General features: G+C 37.0%; 1 protein-coding gene across 1 annotated transcript in view; it reads left to right on the top strand.

Annotated features, from left to right (window-relative positions):
* The window catches only part of HMGCLL1 (3-hydroxymethyl-3-methylglutaryl-CoA lyase like 1), a 202,949-nt gene extending 195,176 nt beyond the window's left edge, over nt 1-7,773 (top strand). Inside the window, exons 8-9 of the mRNA XM_046005638.1 lie at nt 2,663-2,788; nt 6,423-7,773. Coding sequence (XP_045861594.1) covers nt 2,663-2,788; nt 6,423-6,524 — 228 coding nt within the window. The 3' untranslated portion in view covers nt 6,525-7,773. The remainder of the gene's footprint in view (nt 1-2,662; nt 2,789-6,422) is intronic.
* The last annotated feature ends 13,862 nt before the right edge of the window (nt 7,774-21,635 follow it).

The following is a 21,635-nucleotide window of genomic DNA, read 5'->3' as shown; positions in this document are numbered from 1 at the left end:
TCTAGGAAAGAGGGAAAGGCCCTTTTTCAGGTAACCTTTCACTCAGATTGTGTCTTATTTAACGATTTATGTTCAGATTAACCCTGCAGTCTCACACCCTAGGAAGATCACTTAGTTCAAAATAATGATGTTAATCAAGAAAATGAGTCTTGGATTCATTTATGTTCATTCTCCTTTCCATACTGTTATTCTACTACAGGTGAAAGTTTATAGAAACATTTTATGCTTTATATATAACTAGCATTCACTGTGAAAGAATTGGAAAATAAAGACAAACAATTAAACAAATTAAAATAAAATAAATAAAAATAAAAATAAATTAATTAATAATGTGCTATAATCACAATACCCAGTGATCACTGCTATTAACTGTTTTGGTCTACTGTTAAAAAAAAATTTTTTTTTAAACCTTGTAGGCCTTGATGTAGGTATCTAAGTCTCAAAGAGAAATCTAAAACAATGGTTCAAAAAGCACAGTCCCTTTGGTATGACAAAGAGACACAAGAACCAACTGAAAAAGCTGCTAAAAACCAAAGCTCAAACAACCTGATCCCCAAAATATATAAAGTAATATTGGATTCTAAACCATACTGAAAAAAATACCTTGAGTCCCTAATAATGATAAAAAATAATGTTTGAATAAATAGAGGAGAACATGCACATCCAAATGGAAGCATTCCAAGTGATCTGTAGATACTCTCTACCTCTAAGTGTGAGCACACCGTCACTTTTCTCCAGAGAGTACAGTATGGAAAGTGAGGAGTGGAGGCTTCCTTACTTCAGAACCCTGACAAACACTACCTCGGCCAGGTGATCAAGGTGCTTATCAGTCATAAATCTTGTTGACAGCGTGTGCACCCTTGATATGATGTATTGAGAACCTCTGTGACTTGCCTTGAAGCATTTCAGAATTCTAGTCTCACCATTAGAAAAACATCAGACAAACCCGAACTGAAGGGCAGACGAGAACATTAAGTTCAAAATAAGGAAATTGGAATCACGTATGGACTATAATAATACCATACTGATACTGGTCCCTCAGCCGGGACAGGTTCACCATAATCATGTAAGAGAATATAACAATATGGCAAACTAGGTGCATTGTATATGGGGTTGCTCTGTTCTCCAACAATTTCCCGAAGATCTGAAGCTCTTCTAAAATAAAAAGTTAATCAAAAAGAAAAACAAAGGGTGCCTGGGTGGCTCAGAGGGTTAAACCTCTGCCTTCGGCTCAAGTCATGATCTCAGGGTCCTGGAATCGAGTCCCCGCATCAGGCTCTCTGCTCAGTAGGAAGACTGCTTCCCACCACCACGCCCTACCCCCACCTCTCTGCCTGCTTGTGATCTGTTTCAATTTGTCAAATAAATAATAAAATCTTTAAAAAAATATTTAAAAAAAAGAAAAACAAAAAGAGGTGTGATCCCCAGATTGGCAGCGAGCGTAGCATCTGTGATCTTGTGAAAAACTCAGATTCTCAAGACTGAGAGCAGGTCTTGTGAGACTGACTGTGGAGATGTAGCCACAACGTAGTGTTCCGATCCTGTGAATGGAAACAGCTGACCTAACATGCTGCCTAAGATCTCTGCTTTCAGGGGCTTCTCATTTTAGCAGAAGTCATGTTAATTTTTTTTCTTTAATATCTGGGAGTTGAGTGACCAGATTTTGCCTCTTGGTAGCTTCTGATCATCCAACTGTAACCCTTTACAGAGATAGGACATCCCTGCCTCTCTTCTCCAGTCTTCTCCAATCCTCTGATTTTTCAGGGCTCCTTTCAGGCCCCACTATAATCATGTCCTCAAGGACATTCCAGCTCACACATATCCTCTACCTCTGATATCCCCACACACATGACCTGTAACAATCTGCATGTTTCCAGAAGCCATAAATCTCAGTGTGAATTTTCTGCAGACAGAGGTGACCTTGGGCCAATTTTGTGATCCTGCTCTACTAGAGTTTCTTCATCTGTGATTTGGGGATGATAGAAGGAGATCTACCTCATCGGTCTTTTTGTGAAGATTATGAGTTACTACTCACAGGATGTTAGGAATAATCCCAGCCCTTAATGAGGACTCAGTAAATGTGAGATGGTGCTGGTAGAGGTCTTGCCTCCCAAATAGCTCTTTGCTTCTCCCAAAGCAGCAGGGCTGGGTAGGCAAAATAATGGCTCAGTAAAGAACAAGTGAATTGAAAGGGTGAATTAAGCCCTCAAAAATCCTATTTCAAACACAGTGACCCTACCACTACCACCAGTCTTCCAAGGCACCTTGACTTTGAGTTAGAGTGTTGGAAGTGTTTTGTGTTTACATAACAGTATTAGGGTCGAATTGGAGAATTGGTTGGAGAATCTATACAACCTGGGAATGAATTCATCTTACTTCAAGCTTCACTCCCTACAGTTGTGTGGTTATCAATGAATAACACCACTTCAATTTTGATCTAAGATTATTCTACTTCCTGAGATCCCTTGAGTTTCTGTTGGCTTAAAAGACAAGAAAAGAAATCAGCACTCCACGGACTTTTCTAGCAGCAGGTGAGTAAGCGAGTATGTTTGGATAACGGTTTATATTTTGCTTATTTGCTCTTTGGAACAGGTTAAATAGAAATTCAACAATTTACGTGCCGTGAATAGACAAGCCCTGAGTGTTCTGGTTTGTTTTCCAGATGGGGATTAATGTGGTGGACTCAGCAGTATCCGGATTAGGTGGCTGCCCTTATGCAAAGGGTGCTTCTGGGAACGTAGCCACTGAGGATTTGATATATATGCTTAATGGCTTGGGGCTCAACACAGTAAGTCACTTAACATATTTTAATATTCATGTATGCCTTTCAGATACAAATGGGAATGTGTCTCAGATTTGGGAAGCAATTTTGAGGTCAAAGTTTTACTACCCTTTTGCTGTTTGCTAAAATGCACAGTGGGAAAATACAGTAAAAACTCTTTAGGGGGCTTTATAAAGTAACTTCTTGCTGTAGCTCCATCATCAATAATGCTACCATTTCACATTTTTATAGTGCTTCATGACCTCTGAAGTACTTTTTCATGATCATCTGATTTGATTTCACAAACTGAGTGAGAGCCTGTGTCTCTGCCGTTAGGATTGTTGTTTTGGCGCTTTGGTTTGGGATGGATGTTTTCCTAGGAGGAAACAGAGATCTTGATTTTCTTGCAGTGACAACTAGGGCTTCTGGAAAAGAGCCCAGGGCACTATTGGAATGGTCAGAAAAGAGGAGAGCTTAACACTACTTAGCATGGAAGACACAGGACAGCAAGAACTGTCTCTTAAATAAAAGTTCCTGGAAAGTCACATCTTCTATGGCATCCACATAATTTAGTACTTTGTTCTGCCATATGCTTTTTAACATTACTTATTAGTCTGTAAGGCAGATTTGGGGAGGAAGGGGGCAAAAATATAGAAGAAAAAATTCCACAGATGATTAGAAGTTCAAAATATTTTCTGAGATGTCAAAGCATCATCTGGATTACAACGTGGAAGCTTCTCTCTCTTCACTATACTTACATGAAAGCTCCTGCAGTACCATTTACCTGTAGTTTCCATTTCCACACCATTTCATTTCTCACCTCTACTCCTGGCTCTTGTTTCCATCACCACTCAGATGGCCTTACTCCCTGTACTCAGTTTCACCTGGAGAGTGAGCTGCTCCCAACCACTGAAGTCTTCTAGTGTCTCCCTGCCTAACCCCCAGGCTCCTGCTGTTGGGCTCCTCACCTTATGACTTCTATGCCAACCTGTGTGCTTCTACCTCTGAACCTACCCTGAGGTGGTATCAGGACCTTATTTCTGTGTTTAGCTTTCCCTGCAGCCAGCGAGCAATTACACCTATGCACGTTACCTAGAGATGCTCAATAACATTCACTGGGAGATGGGTGTCACTTGGGATAAACATCAAAAACTACTGCCTGTCTTTCCTGGTTAGGAGTAACTATTCCATTTACAGTAGCTTAATCATTTGCAGTACAATTGTATGGCCATGACAAAAACTGAGGCAAATTAGAGTCTTTCTTGGAGGTTTAGATGAGTGAATTGATCTCAGCTGATGCTTTGATGCATGTTATTTATCAGGTCATGTTCTAGAACTTGAGGACTGAAATGCACATAAACCATGGCTTCAATCCTAAGAATTCAAAATTTAAGGAGAGAATTGTTACATGGGGTAGGATCTAAAATTCAACAAGCTACCCAGACTAACAAACCAAAATTCTCTGTAGAATCTAATGTTACTGTGGCTACCATGCCAAGTCACTTACCATGAGCCACTAATTTGACTTGCAAGATATTTTGGTTGTTTGTTCTTTAATACCCATGCTGTAGCTATGTCGGCACAATTCCTTAGTTCTTTCCTGGGTATTCAGTTCTCCTCCCTGGTGTGTAGAACTTCTGACTTGCCTCTAAATTCATTTTCCATGTTACCATCAGAGGATGTCATCCAAAATACAAATAAGAATATGCCTTGTTTCCACTTGAGCTGTCATCAGTGGATTCTCATTTCCTATCAAGCAAAGCAGTGTTCTCTCACCTAATATGGCCATCCGTGCCTTTTCAGGTCCTCTCTGCCCATCATTCTACATACAGCATGGCATTTTTTTTTTTAGGTATTTTGTACCGTTCTTCTGCCTGCAGTGCCCCGCCTGCAGTGCCCCGTCTGTCCCCTTTCTCAACAACTCATACTCCCCAAGCAAGACTCAGGTCAGAATTTATCCTTCCTCACACCCTTTCCAAACACACTCCTCTCTACTTTCTTTTTCCTCATTGGGTTTACTGCCCCATCATCAGCCCTCATAATCATCTGGGCATATCTTTATCAGTGATTTTAATTGTAATACAGGACCCCCCCCTCCAGCAGGGGTCCATATCACCTGCTTGATGCTCAACAGTCTGAGGATAGAAATCTCATTTTACATGGGGTTTTCAAAAACACATCATATCATAGTACATGAGACATATTTAACCACCTGGCAAATAAATGACTCAATAAATGCAATGTTATTATATAATGATATCTTAGGTAAAATGATAAAGGCAAAAGTGATTTTTTTTAACATAAAATGTCTGCAAATCCCAGTGCATACTTATCAATGGAATTCTTGGAAAGCAAAGAACACTGGTGACTAATATCTTTCTAGAATCTTTTGCTGGGTATAATTTAAAAATGATAGGCACATGTAGCTAATTATTCATAAAACTTAAATAGGATTCCATTTAAGATGTCAACTAAGATGTGCTTAACATATTCTACCTATAGCTGTTCCCAGGACAGGACAATCTCAAACTAAAGCAAATGTTGAGACCTGAAGAACAACTTTATAGCAAAAAGACAATAAGAATCCTAAGTATCATTTTACAAAATAATTTTCTTGACCATTCTCAAAAAGAGAGAAGTAAACTACAAAGATAACATTGCTCTAAAAGTTTCTCGAGAGCATTGAGTGTACTAGAACAATGATCTCCTTATGATCACTGTTATGAAATGGTCCTGTATTTTTATTTGTCTCTTTTAAGAAAATGACAGATTTACATAAATATTAAGAACTACTTAATAGTAAGGAAGCCCGAGTCTGTTCAGTTTTAAGTCAACATTGTTTCTATTCCATGGTAAGGCAAGACATAGGAGGAGTTTATGAAACGCTACCTGAGGGCAAATCTCTGGGTAATCCACCTAATGCTCTACCTCCCCTGTAGTGACAGCTGAGGTGCAGAGTGGAGACCTCGATGGGGATCTTTTGTTACACGGGGCCCAGGAGATGAGGCGCATGCCCTGAACTTGGCCTTCATACCCAACTGCCTATCTGTCTTTCATGGATTTACCTAAGCTTCTGTTGATCCTGTTTATGCTTTCAAACAGTACAACTTCTCAGGCAAACAAGTTCCAGATGTGTACTGATACAACTCCATCTTATTTGACCTGCAACTACTTCCCTCAATATTATACCGGTAGTATTTCCAAATACCGTTAAAATTATACGTTTACTTTTCTTGTATTGCTCATAGGCTTATCAAGTTGTTTATATAGTAAAAAGTTTCTTTCTTAAGTCATTATCTATGAACTCCTCCAAACCCTATTAATTTTAATTGCTCACCCCTGGTATTTTGTAGATTGTTTCCAGTTCTGTTATTGTCCTTCCTAGAATTCAGATACCTGAATTACATGGAGTTTTTTCAGGTATGGCTAGCCTAGAATTTTATTTAAAAGTCAGATTCAAGATATGCTTTAATAAAACATAAAAATCTAAAATCTGCTGATTGTGATTCATGAAGAAGACAAATGTTACTCTCAAACCAACAATGAGTAACATTTTGTTTAACAATTTCAAATTGTTAATTAACTGCTAATAAAATGGAAAGAAATCTGTTTTGTCTTCTTTCTCCCTAATCCACCCGGTATCCCTTCTTTCCCTTAACAGGGTGTGAATCTTTACAAAGTGATGGAAGCTGGGGACTTTATTTGCAAAGCTGTGAATAAAACCACAAACTCTAAAGTAGCACAAGCCTCCTTCAATGCTTGACTGGGATGAACCTGTGACTCAAGGCTGAGAAGATCCATTTCAGTTACAGATACTCATCTGAAAATCATTACTGTCAACTTGTTCTGAAATGTGAAGTAATAGACAAGAGTGGGAAAAATATAATTTTAAAGAATATTACTGGATGGATTACAAAATTGGTGGAAAGCAATACCAATCATTGGTAAATTGCAAGCTGAAGCTATATAATACAATTTGTAGACATCGTTTTGAACTTGGAGAAAAGTCTACTCTTTTGCTCTTATAGAAATAACTTTTTAATTTAGTAGATGTGAAAATTGACTTCAGATTTCCCTAAGTATCAAATACTGTGTTAATACTTAATCAAGCTGGCTTAGCACAGTATACATATCGTCAGTAGTTTATGAGCTCCTGCATAGGGTGCAAAGTGTGTGGCCTTCATATGCATTATGCCTCTGGATCTGAACTTTCCATTTGCCAAGTCAGTTAAATTATGGACCAAGCGCCAAATCTCCATCTGACCGTACATAATTTTGAGCAATAGAACTTTTATATTTCTAGTATGGTTAACATCTGTTAACTATTTCAATGACTTTATCTTGTTCCAAGAGGCTGTGGTCAATGGCAAGACGCCATATCCTGGAAACATGACGACCTCCCATGTTTGTTATATATATCCAGTTTACCACATTTTCTCTTTCATCAGTAAAAACCAGGATGGTGTTACTCAACTATTGAAAAATATAAGGTCTGACTTTCATCTCAATGTCTCAGTTGCAGTGCTAAGAATAGACTGATACGTATATTATAATCCACTTTGGTAATTTTCAGATCACATCCAAATTGCCAAAGGAAAGGTCCTGTAACCCTAAGAATATTAAGGCAGTTTTTAATTGAAAAACAAACAAAACAAAACAAAAATGAAAACAACTGTTTTCCATCGATTCAGGTCTACTTTGGTTAAATCACATCATTTTTTTGGTTGACATTATGGTTATTTTTAATGTTGAAATGACTGAAATTTTATCTCTTGTAATAGAAATCATTGCCAGATATAACAAAAATTAATATATCAAAGTTGAAAAGAAGAGCAGGAAGACTACGTTAAGAAAAAAACATTTCTTTAACCTATGCAAATCACAAGGTGACAGAATTATTAAATGTGGGTCTGAACCATCAGTTCTATTATTTATGTAGACTTCTCCAGTAATACTTAGTGATCTTATCTTTGAATAAATTTGAATATAACTTTAAATATGAAAGTGAGCATTGTGGACTGTCTATTAAATATTCACAACTATTGAAATAAAAAGAAATTCAAGAAAATATGAGAAGTAATGATTATAACTCAGTTAACTTTAAAGATATTCGTAATAAGAATCACAAGGAATGCATATTGGTAATTGACAAAAACACATTAAAATCCCACAGAAGAGGCTAACTCATAGGGTTGTGATGGGTGTTGGAGCAGGAGCTTGTTATCCTGAGTACTGAGTAACTCTTTGCATTTGGGTTAATGTTGCCAGGGAGCAAACAAAATCATCATTCTTTATGGATCTACCTGTTGTATCTCCCTGTGAGTCTCTCCACCAAGAACACAGCCCTGTGCACTGGGGCAGTAGTGGGATACCTGCCCTAGAGTGCACAGCAGGATGCATACCCCATCTTCTGAGGAGACTGGATTTTTCTCTCTTATGGAACTGTGAGGTTCTTTGTTTTAAGCTATCTGCAAAAAGATCTGTTGGTGCAAACTGCTTATAGAAACAGCCAGGATTTGTTGTTTTGAAACACAAACCATAGACTCTCCAGAAGGCAGAGTAAGTGATCCAAAACCCCGGGTGCAGCTTAGCACACACTTAGCTCACAGCTCAGTCTACAGATTCATTTCCGAGAATACCTCAATGTTTCCTCTTCACACTCACCACAAAAAAGTTCATGTTTTAGTTATCGGTTATCCCTTCCCTACCCAAACCATCTAAACCTTTCTGCTAGACTGGAGCTTCATTTCTGGTTTGGGGGGGGGGGGGGGCGGGAATCACTTAAGCACATAAAACCATCCAAAGTCCACGGGCAGAATCTCCCCAAACCACATTTCAACTAACCAGGAAACTTTGGAATCACTGTAGGACCCACCCCAGCAACCCACACACATAAACCCATACCAGAGTTAGCCTTGGGGAAAGGCTTAAGAATGGCAAAGCAATTATGACCTTTACAGAAATACTTATCAAAACAATCTTTTATGGCATCTGCCCTTAGGGAAAATATCCTGTGTTCTAGAATATGTAACATATTTAATCACAAGTTTATGTTTGATGACCTATTACAGATGAAAACTAAAATAATGTCCTCCGAAAACTAAATTTTCCAAGTTCCAGATTCATGAAATTCACCAAACAAATAAATGTAACAGACTAGGACCTTCTGAGAAAATGTAGGATGCCCTTTTATGTTATTCTGATTACTCTAACATTTACTTCCTTCTTAGCTGCTCTTATATGGCTACTCACTTCTGTATATGTGCATCCTATACCTCCAAAATGATCGACTCCAGATAGGAGAGTGACAGGTTATACAACATTGAATGAGTGAGCCACAAATATCGTCCCTATCAGAACTGTCAAGAGGAAATAAAATGAAGGCCTGGGCACCAGCCAGAAATCTGAATGGAAGTAACAGGCCAGTGTGGAGTTGCTGTGAATACCAACAGCCATTTGCAAATGGCAAAAGCCATTTGCTTTTGCGAGCTAGAAAACAAGTTTTGTACCATGCAGGTAGGCCCAGAAGTTAATAAAAGAATAGGAGACAGGGAGGAAAAAGGGAGGAAGATTTTGGGCAAGGGGGGAGGCAGGGAGGAAAGGTTAAAGAATGGAGGGGGAGAGGGGGAGGGGGGAAATTTGTTGGGGGAAAAGGGCTGGAGAGAGGGGTGAGAAACTGTTGTCCGCGTTGAGCAGCCGCAAAGGAAGGCACGTTCTGCTATGCTGGAGTCCGTCTGTTAGGCTGCTATAAATTGCAAATAAAAAGCCTTAAGCTGATAAGCTTTGGAAACAAAATTCTCTTCAATAGTTAAGAAATACTGCTTTCCACCATCACTTTATTCAGAAGCTCAGTACGTTCCAAATGAGAAGTTTCTCTGCATTGTCTTCTTTGTCTCAAGGTTTTGGCTCATCATCAGGCCCCTGCTCCCCAATGTCACAAGATGGTGGGTACACTTCCCAGCCTCACATTCCACACAGTGCTCAGCAGCTGTGGAAGCTTTTATTCTGATTTTTTTTTTTTTAAATCAATGAAGAATATTTTCCCAGCATTAGAAACTTCTCATGTTTCAATGAGAAGAACATTACATGCCCCTCCTTAAACTTTAACTTATGATGGGAATAATACATTAAGATAGACCAACTAAGGTCATTGGTGACCTTCAACAAATCCATGAAGTGGTGGAGGAAAAAAACCTGACAGGAGCACATTTTATGATGAAATGGTGGAGAATTGAGGCAATTGAGTTAACCCTAAAGAAAGACCATATTTAGCTTCTCACAGATAGGGACAAAAGATGGGAACAGGAGAAGTTTTAAAGTTGAGCGGTATGCATTTTAAGGGAAAAGTACATGATCCTGCTAATTTTTGAAATGAGAGGAAGTAAGGTCTTCAGGCATCAGTTGCGGGTGGAGTGAGGGCTGGAGAACAATGGTAAAGCTTGAAATCCACCTAGAGCTCTGTTAGAATTTATTACTCCATCCAAGTTTTCCAGGGGCTGTTGTGCACTAAATTCAGAAGTATCTGTCCTCACGCTAACCTTACCACTCCATTTGACACTTCACCTCCTGGAAGCACTTCTTGGCTCCTAGGAACCACTCTGTGCACGTCCCACCACCTCTCTGGTCCCACGTCCTCTACTTCTGATATTTTGGTCTCCTCCTTCTCTCCTTTGTGTTTAACTACATACCACAAATATAAATTTTCCGACATCCCACCAGTCAAAATGCATTCCACAGCCAGGAGAATTACCATTGCTTGGGATCTTTAGAGAAATACAGTCTCTCAGGCTCCATCCCAGGACTCATGCTCTCGCTAAAGTTCAAGAAGCATGTGCCTGTTCGATACCTCCTCTTGGGTGTCTAATGGGCATCTGAAACTTTGTGTATTCAAAATACCTGTACCTGTTACTCCTCATGCGTTGTACTATATAACCCAAGTTCTTTGTTCCTCAAACAAACCAGATTCGGATCCACCTCAGGTCCTGTAAGTTGGCTATTCTCTCTGCCTGGAATGCTTTTCCTGGCGCTCAGCCTGGCTCCTTCTGATCTGTCATTCAGGTTCAGCATAGATCTCCCCTCTTTAGTAAGTCTTTGTGGACAACCCAGTCTAAAGAAAGGTCTTAATGACTTTCTCTCACATTAACTTGTTTAACTTCTATTACAGAATTTTTAACCCTTTGTATATTTAGTTGTTTATGGTCTTTCTTTCCCCAACAAATAGATGCTCCATGAGAACAAGGACTTTGCTACACCTTCTTTAATTTTACTTCCTTAGTGCTCAGAACATATTGCTCAGGCCTGGAACTGTAGCTGTCTAGTAAATGTTACTGAGAAGGAAAAATAATAGAAATGACATTTGGAATTTAAGGAAGGAAACCATTCTACCTGAACTCTGCCTTTTAAATATATTTCTTAATTTTTTTCCTGAGCCCTTAGTCATTCGTTAGGATTTGTCTTATAATGGTTTGACAACAAAGCTTATTGAAAATCCTTAAAAATCTACGTTGAATGACTGAACTCTAGAATGGATGCATATATATACCAAAAAGGTTAAGACATGTTAGAGAAACTAATTCATCAGAGAAGCAAATATTTTTAAAGCAGGAATTAAGTCATCCAGATTGATACAAAAGTGATAATATTAAAAACCTTCTTGAGTTGGAAAAAAAGCATAGCTACCGTAAGAATTGCTTATAATTCCTCTCTGTATCTCCCTTTGTGTATGTGTATAACCCGCTATGTGTCTGTATCTCTGTGTGTCTCTATCTCTCTCCATGTCTCTGTGTCTCTTTTTGTACCTCTGTGTCTCTGTATTTCTGTGTGTGTCTCTGTATCTATGCAAATCTGTGTGTGTGTCTTTCTCTGTGTATCTCTCTCTCCGTGTCTCTTTCTCTGTACCTCTCTTTTTCTTTGTCTGTGTGTCATATATAACATGGATATAACCCTCAATTCTCCATGGCTGACACAAACTTACTGTCTGTGGTCTCCATTCAGGCTGCCCATTTGATCCAACAATAGAAGGAGGATGGGAGTGGGGGTGTAGATAATCATACAGATGCCTGGACTTCACCACCAATGACTTGGTTGAGTTGGTGTGGAGTAGAAGTTCAAGCACACCAGATGATTTGTTTGTTTGTATTTTCTTTTTTTTTTCTTCTCTCTCTCTTTTTTAAAATGTATACAAGGCAGTTGCATGTGAAGCCAGAATTGAAATCTCTACTCTAGGATAGTGATTTTCAAAATGTGGTTCTAGGGGGTACCTGGGTGGCTCAGTTGGTTCAATGTCTGACTGTTGACTTGGCTCAGGTCATGATCTCAGGGTCCTGAGATTGAATCCTGCACTAGGCTCCATATTCAGTGGGGAGTCTTCTTAAGGATTTTTCTCCCTCTGCCTCTGCCCTTCCCCCCACCTGCGGTCACACTTGCTTTCTCTAAAATGAAAAAAAAAAAATCTTAGAAATAAATAAAATAAAATGTGGTTCAAGGACAAGCAGCATCAGCAACAAAGCTTACATTTTTCTTAGAAGCTTTATTCAGAAAAACATGAGTCATTTAAGAGTTAGCTCACAAACTCCAGATCATTAATGTGTTTATACTCCTGATATGAGGGGAAGGAATAGAGTACCAACCAATACATTAGCATGTGATTACAATTTAACAGAAATGCAAATTCTTGGGCCCCAAGCCAGACCTACTGAATCAGAAGCTGTGTTTTTACAGGCTCTCCAAGGCATTCTCGGGTGCCCTAAAGTTTGAGAACACTGCTCTAGAGTGAATTTCTTTCCACAACAGTGATTTACTACCCTTTTAATTGAGGGGGAAAATGGGTCAGAGTCAGTTTATTACAAGTTTCTCATTCACACAGCAAAATCATCCTCTCAAACTAATTCCTACAACCTAAACAGCCATATCAATTCAATTTGCAATGTGATAAAGTCTTATAAGGTCTAAGCAGAATATGCAAAACCTATCAATGTCTCCTGTCACATTCCTCCCCTTGACTATTTTCCAGATCCATAAAATGCAAGCTCCATGTTAACAGGGTCATCATCAAAATTGTTCCAGGAGACACGGATCTGAGATAAATTCCACCAGTTTTCTGTATACGATATTCTTCAAGATTATTACAAGTATAAAAGTAAAACAGAGTGAGTGCCAGGGAGTATTTGGGATAGTTATAAAGGAAGACTAGACATAATGCCTCAGTTGAGGGAAGTAGACATTGTCAACAAACTAGTTTGCCCAAGGAGAGAGAAGGTGTAATGGACTTACTATATATCCATCAGTCTTGAGTCTTTTGGCAGCATCTGGCTATATTACTCAATGGCTATACAACCTTGGTCAGTTTACCTAGTAACTTTAAACTTCAAACCTCAGTTCTCTTCATCTGTAAAACTTGAAGAGTAGTCCTTGTTCATAGAGCTCTTTGATTTCATGCAATACTTACAAGTGCTTGACAAAGTACTGGACACTTAGTAAGAGGTCAGTAAATGTTAACTATTAGTATTTTTATTATCCTTGTCTATGGAAGTGCCTTACAGTGGAATTCCATTATGAGTTGTTTAGCTCTTAGGCTCTTATAAAAGATCACCCTTCGTCCTGTTCCATGTAAAGTGTGCATTGTCTTGAAGAGCTTTTCGTGATTCCAGAAGAGACTGTTCACCATCAAATCACAGAACCATATAATCTTAAATTGATAAAGTCTTATGCTTTACTTATTATGTTACATCATAATAAGTAATCATAATCATAATCATGTATTATGTTACATCAGTGAGTTATGCATTCTGAACTAATTGCTTTCTGCATTTCCTGTAACTATAATTTCAGTAAGAACTTATTATGAAATTTTTACAGAGTAAACCATTTTACTGAGTAAATCTGTATGAAGAATATCACAGTAGGCTCAGTCTCCATGTCAGACATCACTTAAAGGCAAGAATTTCATAAAAATTAGCAATTTGTCCTATTTTTTTGGCAGTTGGACATGAGAGCAGGTAGATTTGATGTTCACTGCTACATGAGTTGCCAGTATCATTTGCTCTCTTAGCATTTGTCAAGTATATTATACAGTATTATTAACTATAATCATCATACTAGAATGTTGTTTAATGGGACTAGGGTTGAAGAAAATGGGTAAATTTTGGTCAAAGAGTACAAAGTTCTAGTTATAAGATGACTAAATTCTAGGGATATAACATCTGGCTCTTTTTTACAGAAGTCTGTACACTCAGATACCTATCACATCTATGTAAATGAAAGCCTATCTATGGACCTGTCTTTAAGCAAAAAACAGTCATCTTGGGTTTGTCATCACTTAAGGTCTTCATGCATGTTGAAGATCAGAGACATTCAGATTAGAATCATGAGCAATAAGAAGGGAGAATTACGTGATGACAAATGTTGGAAACATGTGGAAGTAGATGTGTTTCTGTAAGGGGTTACATAGGTAAAGGATGGTGGCCAACACAGACACTGCCACGCTCTTAGTCTGCTTCTGCCTCCTGGTGGGTCATCACTCAGGTGAGGAGACACTATTCCCTCGACTCATTGGACTCTAACAGTACACCACCATCATTAAATATTTTGTATGTGCAGGAAAGGTCGCAGGAAAGGATATTGTTAACAAAGATAGTATCTACCATATTTTATTTTTACCTTTTATTAGTAGTTAACATAATACTAACCAATTCAACTATCTACATTATTAAGTCTCTATCCAAATGATATTCAGTTATTTCTAAAACTTGATGCAAGAGGTATTTTCAACTTTCTAGATAATTCAAAAGAATGTGATAATTTTTCTAAAACAATTTCATTGAACCATAAATAAACACATTAACACAACTGGCAGAATGTCTGAATAGGTGCCTAGAGTTTCAGGTCAGCAGTTTTGAAGGGGTATCTTTTTTTTTTTTTTTTTAAGAGATATCATTAATTTTTATCTTTAAGTTGTTTGTTTAAAAATATTTTAATATCTCACACCTTGTATATAGTACCACTTATTTATATGAATTAGGGATAGCTGTTAAAGATGCAGGATTTTCCAATCCAAACTTTTGAGTGAAAATTTCCACTTTACATCACAAGTATCTAAAGGATAAACATTTCTGTAGGAAGTATTATTGCCATAGTCAGGAATTTATTCTCCAGTTTTATTTTTTTTAAGATTTTTATTTATTTGAGAGAGGAGTGAGAGAGAGCATGAGAGGTGAGAAGATCAAAGGGAGAAGCAGACTTCCCATGGAGCTTGGATCCTGATGCAGGACTCAATCCTTGGACTCCAGGATCATGACCTGAGCTGAAGGCAGTCGCTTAATCAACTGAGCCACTCAGGTACCCTATTCTCCAGTTTTAAGAACTCCTCACAACACACAAGGCCATTCCCAATATGGATTTCATCTATCATTCAGGTTTACCTTTGTTATCTTCTACTTCCTACCCTCCACAGCCTCTGTTCAAACACCCTCAAAATCAAATACTACTCCTCAATTTTCTGCCTCTCCTCATGCTCATGTCTTGGCTTCATAACTTCTCCCTTGGGTAGCTACTATTCCTCCAGCATATTCCCACTGGAATTTGTTAATACTCAATCATTGTTCAGTGTGATTATTTGCTATGTACCCATTTGACTGGACTGTGAACTTCTGAAATTCAGTCTGCATCATATGTACTTACGTATCCCCAGTGACTCTCACAATATCTAACAAATTGTAGGATCTCATGAGTAGATGTTGCATGAATAAATGAATTGACATACTTTTATCTTAATAATATGGGGATTTATTATTAACTTTATTCATTTTTTTTCTTTTAGTCTTTTAGTTCATTAGTTAGCAGTCTCAGTTATTACTGAAATGTACAGGGCAAAATGTAAGCCCTGCCCTCAGTACACTAAGACCGTGTTCTTTTGGGAAACTGTGACTTTATCTTCCTAATTTGAAAGAGCTCTCACTCTTAAGTCACCTCTTGGCATATCCTATTCCACCTACTATTTAAAAATCCCTAAAGATGGAGAAGCTCAGCAGAATCTCAGTTCATATCCAAGATATATTTGATGTGTGAACCACTTTTTCTACAAATGCCTCACATACAAGTTAGTATGGTATTAATGAAAATTATAGGTTGTCTTGTGGGTTAAACACACACACACACACACACACACACACACACACACACACACATGGAGCCCTGGGTAGCTCAGTCAGTTAACCAGCTGACTCTTGATTTTGGCTAAGGTGATGATCTCAAGGCTGTGGGATCAAGTCCTTCATTGGGCTTTGGGCTTGATATGGAGCTTGTTTGGGATTTTCTCTCTCCTTCTTCCTACTGCCCCTCTCCCCAAATGCATTCTCGGTCTACAGAAATAATTAAGAATAGAATAGAATACAGGAAGCAGAGGAATGTATTAGTGACCTGGAGGATGGAGTAATGGAAAACAATCATGCTGAACAGGGGAGAGAAATATTGTACATTGAGAATAGACTTAGAAAACTCAGTCATTACACCAAGCTTAGTAATATTTGCATTATAGGGATCCTAGAAGGAGAAGATAAAAGGGGACAGAAAATGTATTTGGGGAAATAATAGCCGAAAACATCACAAATCTGGGGAGGGAAACAGAGATCCAGATTTAGGAAACACAGTGATCCCCTAACATGTTCAACCCAAGATGGTCCACACCAACACACATCATAATTAAAATGGCAAAAAAAAAAAAAAAATAGTGATAAAGAATTTTAAAAGCTTGCAAGAGAGAAGACACAAAGAAAATTCCATAAGGCTATCAGCTGATTTTTCAGCAGAAACTCTACAGTTCAGAAGAAAGTGACATGATGTATTCAAAGTGCTTAAAGTGAAAAATCTGCAGCCAGGAATACTTTGCACAGCAAAGCTATCATTAAGAATAGAAGGAGAGAAATTTCCCCAGAAAAACTAAAGTTAAAAGAATCTATAACCACTAAACCCAACCTATAAAAAATGATAAAGGGGACTATGAGTGGAAAACAAAAATCATAAGTAAGAGAAGAGGAAGCACAAAATGAATGATGTAAAACTCGTTACCAAATATCGTAAACACACAGGGGGGAGGAGCAAAGAATGAATTCAAAATTAAGCTAAATATAAACTGATACATCCAAGAGATGTTGTCTATAAACTGAATGGGAACCACAAATCAAAGAACAGCAAGAGATATGCAAAAAATAAAGAGTAAGTAACCTGAGTATATCACTAAAGAAACCAGCAAACTATGAAAGAGAGAAAGAGAAGACAGAGCAGAGAAAAACTACAAAACCCACCTCAAGACAAGTAACAAAATATCAATAAATAACCATCTGCCAACAATGACTTTGAATGTAAATGGACTAAGTTCTCGTATCAAAACACAGGGTGATGAGGTAAATTTAAAAAGCTAGAACCATATATTTGCTGCCTACAAGAGACTGATTTCAGACCTAAAGTCACCTGCAGATTCAAAGTGAAAGGATGAAGTAATATTTATCATGGAAATGGAGGTCAAAAGAAAACTGGAGTAGCAATACTCATATCAGACAAAACAGGCTTTAAAACAAAGATTATAACAAGAGACAAAGAAGGATACAACATAATGATAAAGGGGACAATCCACCAAGAAGATACAATAGTTGTAAATATATACACACCCACAAGGGAAGACCCAGATACATAAAACACTTAATAACAAACAAAGGAATGAGTTGATAGTAATACAGTGATAGTAGGGGACTTTAACATCCCACTTATGTAGATGAACAGATCATCTCAACAGAAACAAGGAAACAGTGACTTTGAATGACACAATGAACCAGATGGATTTAACAGACATCTTCAGAACATTCCCTCTTAAAGCAAAGAATACACATTCTTCTCAGGTGCACATTTTCCAGAATAGAAAACATTCTCCAGAATAGAGAACATTCTTCAGAATAGAAAATGTATTAGGCCACAAAACAAAGCTCAACAAAGTCAGAGACCGAAGTCCTAGCATGCATCTTTTCTGATCACATACTATGAAATTAGAAAACAAAGAAGAGAAAAAGTCTGGGAAGACTTTGTCTCAGTTTTAGGCCCACTATATACTTCTGTGTACTTGTTTGCTTTTATGCCAAACTTTATCTTCCTCAGTCATAATATCTCCATATTACTTCAGTTGGTTCTGACTCACTACCTGGCCTCAAATTCTAGCATACGTAGGTAACGTACCACTGTGTGAGTTTACTTATTACTGGTCCTCTGTTCTTTGTTATAATACCCAAGTGAAAGGGCATAGTATATACAGAAAAAGATAAAAGTTGCAACTCTGAAAGTCTAGGGCTTTATATACCTTATAAACTTATATTCATTTTTTCATCATTTAATAAATATTTATTAAATAGGCAACAAAAAGACTAAAAACAACGAAACTAGGAACTTGTTCTTTGAAAAGATGAACAATGCACACACCTTTAGTTAGACTCACCTGAAAAAAGAAGGCTCAAGAAAATCAGAAACAAAGACATTACAACTGATATCAGAGCAATGCAAAGCATAATTAGATACTAGTATAAATAAATCAATAAATAAATACCAACAAATTTCAGGGCACAAAAGATATGGTTAAATCCCTAGACATCCAACTTTATGAGACTGAATCATGAGTAAATAGGAAATCTGAATGGGTTAATTATGGATAGGAAGATTGAGCAACAATTAAATGCTTCCCAACAAACAGAAGTCCAGGACAAGACAGCTTCACCAGTGAATTCTACCAAACTTTCAAAAAAAAAAAAAAAATAATAATAATAATAATGCTTCCCAAACCCTTCCAAAAAAAAAAAAAAAAAAAAATAGAAAAGAGGGTAATTTCAAATTCCTTTTACAAGGTCAGCGTTACCTTGATACCAAAACCAGAAAAGAACACCACAACAAATTACATACCAAAATTCCTAATGAACATAGATGCCAATATCCTTAATAAATATTAGTAAACCAAATTTAACAGTACATTAAAAGGAGCATACCATGATCAGGTATGATTTCAGGGATGCAAAGATGGTGTTTCATCTGCAAGTCAATCAACATGATACATTAACAAAATGAAGGTTAAAAAACTTATGATCATCTCAATATGTACAGGAAAAACACTTGACAAAATTCCATATACATCTGCAATAAAAAAACTCTCATCAGAGTGAGTATTGAAGGAACATATTCTGACTTAATAATGGCCATGTATTTTAAGCTCACGACTAGCATCATACTCAAACAGTGAAAAAGCTTTCAGCTTTTCCTCTAAGAACACTAACAAGACAAGATGCTCGTTCTCATCTTTTATCCAACATAATATTAGTAGTCCTAGCAAGAGCAATTAGGCAGAAAAAGAAAAAAAAAATCTAAATTGGAAAGGAAGAAGTAAAATTATTATTATTACATATAACACGATATATATATATATATGTTTTTTTTTCTTTTTCATATATAAATATATGTAAATTCTAAAGCTTCCACCAAAAACAAAAACAACGAAAAACAAATATTGGAACTAATAAGAAAAAAATACAGTAAAGTTGCAGGATATAAAATCTGTACACAAAAATCTTTTGCATTTCTCTACATTAATAACAAGGTATGAGAAAAAAAAAACAATAATTCCACTTAAAATTGCATCCAAAAGTATTTGTTGTGTTGAGCACTGAGTGTTATATTTAAGTGGTGAATAACTAGATTCTACTCCTGAAACTAATATTATGCTATATGTTAACTAAAATTTAAGTTAAACTAATACTTAGAAATAAATTTAACCATGGAGGTAAAAGACACACAATGATAACTTAATACACTGATTGAGAAATCAAAGACAAATAAATGGGAAGATGTTTATGACCATGGATGGAAAGAACAATGTTAAAGTGCCCATACCACTCAAAGTGATGTGCAGATTCAATGCAATTCCCATCAGTTACAACGGCATTTTTTTACAGAGCTACAGTAATTTATGATTTCTGTGGAACCACAAAAGGCCCTATATAGTCAAAGCAATCTTGAAAGAAAGCTAGAAGTATCACAAGCCAAGATTGCTAGCTATACTACAAAGCTATAATAATCAAAACATATAGTACTGGCACAGACACATCAATCAATGTAACAGAATAGAAAGCCCCCAAATAAACCGATATTTATATGGTCAATTAATATACAACAAACAAGGCCAGAATATATAGTAAAGGAAAACCATCTGTTCAATAAATGGTGTTGGGGAAATCTGGGGCAGTTAACACATAAAAGAATGAAACTGGGCTACTTTTGTATACCATAAATAAAAAAAAAAAAAAATGGGGTAAAACCCCCAAATATAAGAACAGAAATCATAAAATTCCTAGGAAAAAAAACCTAGGCAGTAAGTTCTTTGATGTTGGTCTAGGTGATGATTTTTTAGATTTTATTGCAAAACCAAAGCAACAGCAACTAAAAAGTGGGACTACATCAAAGTAGAAAGCTTATGCACAGCTAAGAAAATCATCAACATAATGAGAGAGTGACTCAATGAATTAGAAAATATTCCCAAATCATGTATCCGATAAGGATTAATATTCAAAATATATCAAGAATTCCTATAACTCAGTAGCAAAACCCACACAACCCAATTTCAAAATAGGGAAAGATCTGAATAGATATTTTCCCAAAGAAAACATACAAATGGCCAATAGGTACGTGAAAAGATGCTCAGCATCACTCAACATAAGGGAAGCATGAATCAAAACCACAAGAAAGTATCACCTGCCACTTGTTAAAATGGTGATCATCAAAAAGACCAACATTGGTGAGAATGTGGAGAAAAAGGAACCATTATGCTTCACTGGTGAGAATGTAAACAGGTACAGCCACTATGGTAAACAGTATGGAGATTCCTCAACAAATTAAAATGAGAACTACCGTATGATTAAACAATTCTACTTTGAGTATTTATCTGAAGGAAACAATAACTAGGGGTGCCTGGATGACTCAATTGTTAAGTGTCTGCCTTGGGTCTCAGGGGTCCTAGGATGGAGCCCCTCTTCAGGCTCCCTGCTCAGCGGGAAGGGTTCTCCCTCTCACACACCCCCTGCTTGTGTTTCCTCTTTTGCTGTCTCTCTTTCAAGTAAATAAATAAAATCTTAAAACAACAAAAACAACAACAAAAAAACTATCTTGAAAAGATACATGCACCCCTATGTTTATCACAAAATTCCTTACAATAGCCCAGAAAGGGAAACAACCTACGTGTCTAATGACACGAGTGGATAAAGATGATATGATGTAGAAACATATTCACACATATGTGTGTGCGTATCTATATGCGGATGCATGAGTGCAGGTGTATATATGATGAAATATCATTCAGCCATGAAACAGAATGAAATCTTGCCATTTGTGACAAGGATGTCCCTTGAGGGCGTTATGCTAAATGAACTAAGTCAGATAGAGAAAGACATCCATAGGATCTCATATGTGGAATCTTAAAAAAATTAAAAAAACAAAGACTAGCTCTTAGATATAGAGAATACATTGGTGGTTGCCAGAAGCCGGGGTAGAGGGGGTAGGTAGGTGGGCAAATAGGGTAAAGGAGTCAAAATGTACATGTTTTTAGTTATAAAATAAGTCATAGCGATGCAGTACAGCATTGCGACTATAGTTAATCCTGTATTGCCTATGTCAAAGTTGCTAATAGGGTAAGTCTTAAAAGTCCTCATCACGAGGAAAAGTATGTTGTAATTATGTATGGTGATAGATGCTAACTTGAATTATTTGATAATTCTATTATATAAAATATTGAATCATTATGTTATATACTTAGAATATGTTATAACTCAATTATACCTCAAAGACAAATGCATAG

The sequence above is a fragment of the Meles meles genome, chromosome 5 (genome assembly GCF_922984935.1).
Source record: "Meles meles chromosome 5, mMelMel3.1 paternal haplotype, whole genome shotgun sequence".
NCBI lineage: Eukaryota > Metazoa > Chordata > Mammalia > Carnivora > Mustelidae > Meles > Meles meles.
This window is presented reverse-complemented; position numbering and strand designations above follow the sequence as displayed.